At 24.8% G+C, this 8,715-nt stretch overlaps 1 protein-coding gene across 1 annotated transcript in view; it reads left to right on the forward strand.

The window, feature by feature from the left end:
- The window catches only part of LOC147065018 (uncharacterized), a 93,969-nt gene extending 87,091 nt beyond the window's left edge, over positions 1-6,878 (forward strand). Inside the window, exons 4-6 of the mRNA XM_085957352.1 lie at positions 715-887; positions 1,053-1,208; positions 6,867-6,878. Of these exons, the coding sequence (XP_085813478.1) occupies positions 715-887; positions 1,053-1,208; positions 6,867-6,878 (341 nt within the window). The remainder of the gene's footprint in view (positions 1-714; positions 888-1,052; positions 1,209-6,866) is intronic.
- Positions 6,879-8,715: the final 1,837 nt, after the last annotated feature.

Below are 8,715 nucleotides of genomic sequence, written 5' to 3' on the forward strand. Positions count from 1 at the left end.
GTAGATTATGCAATTTTAATTTTATCCTAGTTTTCAAATAACTAATAGCAATAGAATGCGGTTTTTTTAGTTTGATATAGAGGCAATTTATATAATTATATTCGCCTTTATATTTGAAATATTTTGTATGGAAATCATTCCAAATAAAGTCAATGGAAATTTATTTTTATTTAAAGCTACCAATTATAATAAGCAATTTTATAACAACATTTAAGTTTAATTAATATTAGTTTTTGCGTCTAATTATAAAATAAATTGTAAATTCATATTAATTCCTTGTAAAGTTTTTTTTCATAATTTAAAATAATTAGGAATGCTATATTGTACATAAAATTTTCACTCGGTACAAACTATTTTTTATTAAATTTTAAAATAACTAGGAAAATTATATTACATTGTTTTTAATATATTAGCATATAAAATTCCAAATTTTTCCATAATTTAAATATTTATTCGTCAAAACCACCTGTCAAAAACGTAGATTTTTTATTTTGTAATGAGATAAAATACCAATTAAGTATATTAAAAGAAAAATAAAGGTGTTACAAATTGGGTAAATCAATAATAAAGTATTTATATGAACTAAAATTGCTTATAATATGACTTTAAAATGGGAGAATATACATATCAAGCTTAAGAATATAAAAAGAACGTCTAATGTTGGAACGACTGACTTTAACATATTAAATGGATGTAATGGTGAAGCTAATCCAGGTGAGTTATTTGCAATCATAGGGCCATCTGGTGGCGGGAAATCAACTCTTCTAAATTCACTTGTTGGTAGAGTTACACCCAAGGCAATTACCACTGGAAAAATTACATATAATGGAGAGCCAAGAAACGAAGATACGTGGATGAATGAGGCTGGGTTTGTTGATCAAGATGACGTTATATATGAAGAATTAACTGTTTTAGACACGCTTCGGTATGCCGCAAAATTTAGATTATCATCTAAGCCTATTAAAAACGATCAAAATATTTCTTTTAATCAAATGATAGAGGAAAGAATCGATAATTTGATAAATTTATTACATTTAAAACATTGTTGCGAGTCTTTAATGGTGAAAATTTCTGGGGGAGAGAGAAAAAGGGTAATGATAGGAATAGAGCTCATTAGTGATCCAAAAATAATATTTCTTGACGAACCAACGAGTGGCTTGGACTCATCTATAGCTTTTGATGTTTGCAAGGTACTCAAGGACTTGGCAGTAAAAGAAAATAAAATCATTATTCTTTCGATTCATCAGCCAAGTTCAAAAATATTTGATCTTTTTGATAAAATTCTATGTCTTTCAAAAGGAAAGGAAATATACAATGGTGTTATATCCGAGATTGATAATTTTATAGCCGATTCTGGTATGCAAAAAAGACCAGATGTTACTTATCCCGAGTTTTTAATAGAAATGTGTAATACCGAAGCTCTTAATATCATTAGTATAGCAGAAAAAGATGACATCTTAAAAAATTGTGTAAAAGAAAACAAAAAAAGGGTTTCTTTCGGCTTTAGTTTTTTTCACATCTATATCTTGATTCAAAGACAACTGCAGATTATTTCAAAAAAGAAATTCGCTTTCTTAAAAAGTATTTTAGGCCCATTGATAATTTACTTGTTTATCTTGGCCTTAATTTATGCAATAAAAGAAAACATCGAAAAAGACGCTGAGACGATAATCATGAGTTGGGGTCTTAGTGCTATAGATTTTACAAAATATCAGCGAATGCGAATTTTACATCCTTTTATACTATTATTTTCTACAAATTTAAGCCTAGTCATGGTGTTTCCTGCAAATTTAAGAGCTTCCGCTTTGAGCTTTCTTGATGTTTTTTTGATTTCAAAGAGAGAAATAGGGGTTGGGACTTACACTGTAACTAGTTTTTACTTGGGAATATTTTTTTTAAATAATATGATAAACATTGTGGTTTCTGTCATATTTTTTTGTTTCCTCAGGTATCTTGTACCCGAACTCGCCACGAATAGTTATTTCGGTAGTTTACTAACATCCAACATTTTCGCGACTGTCGTAGGATTATTTTTCGCATCTACTTTGTCTAATAAGAAACTTATTATTGGGGTTGTATCAATTTATGGCTTTTTCTGTTTTGTAGTTCCTCCCCTATACTCTTATTTTCTATTTATTTTAGAACTAGAAATGCCAAATATAAAATCCCTGTTTTTGCTACGGAAAGTTCTACCTTGTGTTATTTCTACATTTCCAACCTCTCATATTGCAAGTATTTTTAGTTACTTCATAGTGAAAGGTTCGATTGATGAATTTAAGGGAAAAAGTGAATTTAACTTGGTTCGGAATAACTTAAAAAGTATTCTCTGCACCATTTTAAATTACTTACCAGGCATAAGAGGAAAGCTATGGGTGTTCTTTCTAATTGTTGTCTTTCTGTTTGTGATGTATTTTATCGCCGGAATTTTCCTTTTGGGTCAAAGAATATTACCAGATGTAAGATATGACCTAGAAAAAAAAGAATGAGAAAATAGTTTATATGAATAAATAAAGAAATTCATGAATCTTCGTTTCTTTCATGAAAATTTTGCAAGTTACTTTTGTTATATCTAAATAATTATTTAGCAAATATATTTTTATGATCTCAAATATAACTCATACAAACATTACATGGTTAGAAATATTTAATTCGATTTTATATGAAAAAATTTTATATTAAATACAAAAGAGCTAAATTTGCACTAAAATCTAAAGAATATTTTTTATAAGCAATTCATAAAAAAAAATAAAACTCGATTCTCTGTGAAACATGCATTTGTATTAACGAGAAAAAAAGTAATAAATCTATTATTTTTGGTAAATTTGTGCTCTTAAATATATAGAAAAATGACTATAAAAAGCATACATATTAAATACTTGGAAATATCCAGAATTTAATACAGCTAAAAATCAAAGAGAAATATACCAAAATAATAAAAAATAAAAAACGAACATTAACTCCCCCCAGATCTCTAATTTTGCTCTTAAATTATAAAAAAGGAAAGAATAGGTCGATTTAAGGCTTTAAACCCCACTAAATCCAACATTATGTATAATTATTCCCTACTTTTATAATTAATATTTTTTAAATTTTTCAAAAGAAATTTTGTTATAGAAACTCAAATATGCATAAATAGTTTATTATTTGCTTAATTTGATCAGTAAAATGTATTTAAAAAATCCTTGGTATTCTATTTGAAATAATTTTCTCATAAATTTGGATTACTATATTATATTATAGAATGCAGCAGAATTAGAAAATTAAAGATATCTAGCAACATCTACGTTAAATGTCTGACCTTTTTTATATGATTTAGTATAAAAATATAAATATTCTTCTGATATAGTTAGACTCCAGTAATTTATATATTACAGTTATGAAACGAAGAAGCATTGGTTTAATACTTTGTAAAATCATTTACATAAAAAATCACGATTTTCTAGATTTCCAAATGAAACTTGTTTTACTTTGGGTACTTTAAATGCTATAAAATGTCCTTCTTTTCTAAAAATTAGAATTTAACCTGTTTAAAATTAAATCGATAATTTATAAATATGATATTTGCGTATAAAATCAAAGTCCCTATCGGTTCGTGTATATCTAAAGTGATTTAAAGAGGCAAATCAGTTTCTATAGTTCATATTAGACCAGAGGCTTCATCAAGGTAAAATTACTTTCGAAAATTTTTGAACAGATTTAGGCACCATAATTGTTTTATCGATTTTTAAAAGCTTATGTATCTAGAATATTATAAAATCATGCTAAGTTTATAATAGAATTGCATTTTTCGACATATGCATATTTTAATTTACTATAAATTGAACAAATAGGGCCTTTACCGACATAAACCGAAAATATAAAAAATAAATTATAGACTGATTATAAATCATTTTAAAAATAACAAATGTTGTTTGTGCAATATTCAACTTAGTTTTAATGTCAATAGTTCGGTCAAATAAATAAAATATAGTACACATGAAAGGAAATGTAAAATTATGTAGTTGATGTAAACCGTGAAAAAATATAATAAACATTGTTTTTATTTGAATTTTAAATGTTTTCACCGATGAAAATTCTTTGAATTATATTTGAATGCTATGCCATGGAAGAATCATTAATTTCTTAATTACATTTATTTTCCTACAATAACAAGTTATGGTATGCATATAAATATGTTCGAATACTAGGCTTATGAATTCAAGATTTTTATTGTGTGTAAAGGATGCAATAATATGAACATTATAATCAATAGGCATAAAAAAAATGATATGTAAAAATAACATAAAATGAATGCTTATAAAGTCTATAATATATTCAAATTTCATATAGAAGACAATAAAATTATAAAAATAATAGAATCGCCCAATTGTCAAGGAGGATTAGAAAACACGTTCAGATGGCATAAATAATTGACAGGCGATTATTTAGTAGCTAATTTTTCCTTTAACTTTTCATTTTTGCTCGGTTAAAACTTTAGATTGCTCTGTATTACAGATTTATTGTATATTCTTATAAGTACATCGTCCTTACAGTCTTCCTGAATATATCTTCTACTTTAAAGGCTTATAAATTCTGTGTTTTTCTCAATATTGTTGTTGATGCATGTGCTTCCGCTTCCGTTGTCATCCCAAATTCCTTAATATACGACTTATGATAAAAGACAAAAATCTATAAATAACATATAAAAAAGATGGGGTATATAAAATAAGAATTCCTAGTTTTACAGTGCTGAATAAATTACATCTGTGGAATTGATTAAAATATTAATATTGAATCAACCAAACTCTTAAGTATTCAAAGAAGAAGAGTCATTGAACAATATTATAAACATAATTAGCTGGAAAAGGGTATGAGCCAAATCTATAATAAAAAACAATCTAAGTTTCTGATTGAAAAAATATAAATATCCATAGATCAAATAAAATGAAATTTGAGTCGACCATATTTTAATGAAACTTTAATCGAATTAATAACTTGATTGAGATTGGATAAAAAAAATATAATAATCGCCAATTGACCATTATTTTTTATTTATGGAATAAAAGCAAGAAAGTGTATTAGATGGTAAACACTAAATTTAATTTTGTGATTAATATTTCATTAAAGAAAAAGATTACACCATTGAATTGTAATAATATCACTGGATTCAAGATCTTTTCATTTTTTTCATCTATGAATATCGATCTAATCGATGTTCTTGAGATCTTTGTGGCTATCTGCATTTTCATTTTATCTTTGAAATTTATTCAATCGTTAAAATACACTAATCTCGTAAATCAGCGATAATATAGTATTCATGTTATCTTTTATTTGGTTTGAATGTTTGAATAAGTTTATTTGATTTTTGGATCAATATTTGATCATAATTGGTCATAATAATTATTTTTAAACGACTATTCTATGTTAATAATCATTAATCTAACTAATTTTAATGCTATGATTTTTCACAACAATTCTATAACCTTAAAATATTTTGTTTTTATATCCGAATTTGACTTTTGATTTGAATTTAATATGCAAAATACGTATTTTTTTATCTGCCAGTTTTTATACACTACTCCATCTTGATATGTTTTTATAATCTAGTTTTTTTTATAATTTGTATGTTCTATCATTTACCACTAAAATTAGATATGAGTCCGTTTAAATCCTTTTTCAATATAATTTAATAAAATTTTTTAGATTGTTTAAATTCCATTTCTTTTGTGAAAATTTTACAAAATTCTATTGTATTTTATTTTTGTAAAACCGCGAATATACCTAAAAAAATGATATAATCTTTTAATTAATTAGCTTGGCATATAATGATAATGGCTTGAATATGGGTCTTCCACGTTTCTTTTTTATATTTTTCATAATTAAAATATGCCTTATTTGTTTTAAAACATAATAATATTTCTATAATTTTGCAGATAAATTAATTCCGCAAAATAAAATTTCAAAAATGGTTTGATATATGATGCAAAATTTTCTATGATAAATTTCAATGTAAAAAAAATTGTAAATTATTATTTTAAATCAAAATAACTTTAAAAGCTATAATCTAAAAATGGCGAGCATTGGGATTTATGTGTTAGAAAAACCACTTACGAACGTATGCGATTTGTATAAAAATCACGCCTAATTACTAAAGACATCAAATATTATATCGCTGTATTTTTAATAACACATTTCAAATTTAAAACTTAAATATGTGATTTGCTCAATGCTACTAATAATAATTGCAGATATGACTAATCCAATCGTGTTTTTTTAATGATTTAGATATACTCTTCACTTATTAACTATTTAAATTAAAGAATTCTTTTTTTTAGCTACAACATCGAATCATAAAATATGAGCGTACATCGGCTTTTGCAATAAAATGATTTCTATAAAAATAGTTTCACAAAAATCTTAACTAAATTCAAGTATATATAGATCTATACATTTATATTTTAAAATGAGTTCCTATAAATAACTTTCTCTGGCAGAAATTAAGTGTCACAAGTGGTTTTTTCTTTTGAAACCTTCATAATATACATTTATAAAAAAATTTGCTCAAATATATTTAACAACGGAAGCTGCAAGTATGTGAAACTAATATTATGTATAAAATAAGCTGTAGCGAACTCTCTTGAATTTTTAATACAATAAAATGCCACACTATCTTGTTACAATTTTTTTATAAAACTTTACCATTTATTATCATCTAGATCCACTAAATCTTGTATTTTAAGCATCTGTTTAAAGATTATTTTATCCATAGACATCCTCCACCTATCTTCAATCTGCTAAATTCTATCTAGTAAACTTTAAATAATATGTTAATATTGAATCTTGGCATTAATAAATCTGTATGCTCATATCTTTTTTTACTTAAATAGGAATACAAGTAAAAGTTTTCCAATATGATGTAGTAACACTTGCTTAATTGGATTTGAATAGTATTAAAATGGTTTAAAATATCCGTAAATGCTTGTATTTTGCCATCAAAACCCTTCCAATCATGATTTAGAACGGCAAACGTATTTTAATGATAATATAAGAATTAGACTAAGCAATGTATAGTATTCCTGCTTTTTACATCTGCAATATTATAAGTTTAAACAGAAAAATAGTGAAAAAAAACACGTTTATGTGTCAAACTAGGTATAAATATTCTGGTTTCGTTAGTATATGTAAAGATTCATTCTTATTCTAATAATTTAAATTATTTGTAAATTATCCATTACAAGATCGATTTCAAAATAATATCATAATTTAATGTTTAAAGTAGGTATTTTTGACTTAAATCTGTTATTCGGTATTTAAAAAGTGATGGATTTTATTTGTTTTCAGATAATTTATTTCATGATTGCAAATTGCAAATCGCAAAAAGAAGATGCCATAAACTTTTTTTTTGGTAATTAATCTCTTTTTCTAATATGAAAAAACAACAGAGAATTATACATATTATAAAATAATGGTGAAATGCAAATTTTAGCCCTAAGTAAAAAAATACGTCTGAATTCTATACATTAATTTACTTTTTAAAAAATAGACCAAGTTAAATTTAAATAATCATTAAATAAAAACCAAATGGTATTTATTTATATGAAAGATCATTTGAAAAGATTTATTGTAAATATTTATGAATTTTATTTCAAGTAAGTATATTTTCTGGATGGGGGCTATTTTATTACTAGCCATACTTATTTCCAAAAAGTATTGCAGTCAATACTACACACAGCTGATTTTAGTTTTTTTGCGAAAATTGTAGATAACGAAGACAAAAATCTGTCGTTTTTGAAAAATGATTAATAAGCGTGGCTTTCTATAAAACACAAAATTTTAATAGGTTTAGATAAGACAAAAGCGAAATTTTCCATGAAATATCCGTTATTTATAATAATAAAACTAAAATAAACTCTGCAGTTTGAATTTCTTCAATTAGACATCATGAAATACGTCGCAATCCCGAATTTTGGAGCTAGAGAGAAATTTTTTACATAATTTTTGCCAATCGAACCATAAGTTGATATATAAAAATCAATTTCTATTTTATAAACTTTAGTGCATGAAATTTCGATTTTTTATTTTATTTTTACATGGTAAAGCAGAAAAATAACTATATTCTAGTGATGATTTTAATAAATTAAAGGTAGAAACTTTATCATTTAAAATACCTTTAATAATAATATTCAGGCAATTTCTTTGTCAATTGATATATATCACATTTTTTCTCTAAATATTTTCGACTAAAAATTTAATTCAATATTAAAATTGTAATCCTTTTTAAAGTTAAAAGAGAATTTTCATTAACAATTTGTTGTAATATTATACATTTAAATTTTATATTATCGGTTTAAATAGATATTTTAATTTTTACTTTATAAATATTTTATGAACAATAGTAAATTAATATTTACACTAATAGTATTGATTCGGATTTATCACATTAATATATAATAAATTAATGCACAATTCGTTTTTATATATGGGGTTGCATTAAAACTGTATTTTTAAAAAAAAATGCTAATAGTTTTTTTTAAGTTGTTTGTTATGAAACACCTTATAATTGCTATGAAATACAATTTTCATACGCTTTATTTCACGCGAATTATTTTATATCAAACTTCTATACATCATAATACTTTTTGATTTAAATTAGCTCTTTTGCTGCCCTTTTAGAGCCAGATTGAAAATAGAAGAAGTGTCGATTGGGGTTTTATGCATAAATCATACCTCTTTCTT

Source organism: Rhyacophila brunnea, unplaced genomic scaffold, assembly GCF_057557595.1.
Source record: "Rhyacophila brunnea isolate RB1 unplaced genomic scaffold, BYU_Rbru_1.0 scaffold_67, whole genome shotgun sequence".
NCBI lineage: Eukaryota > Metazoa > Arthropoda > Insecta > Trichoptera > Rhyacophilidae > Rhyacophila > Rhyacophila brunnea.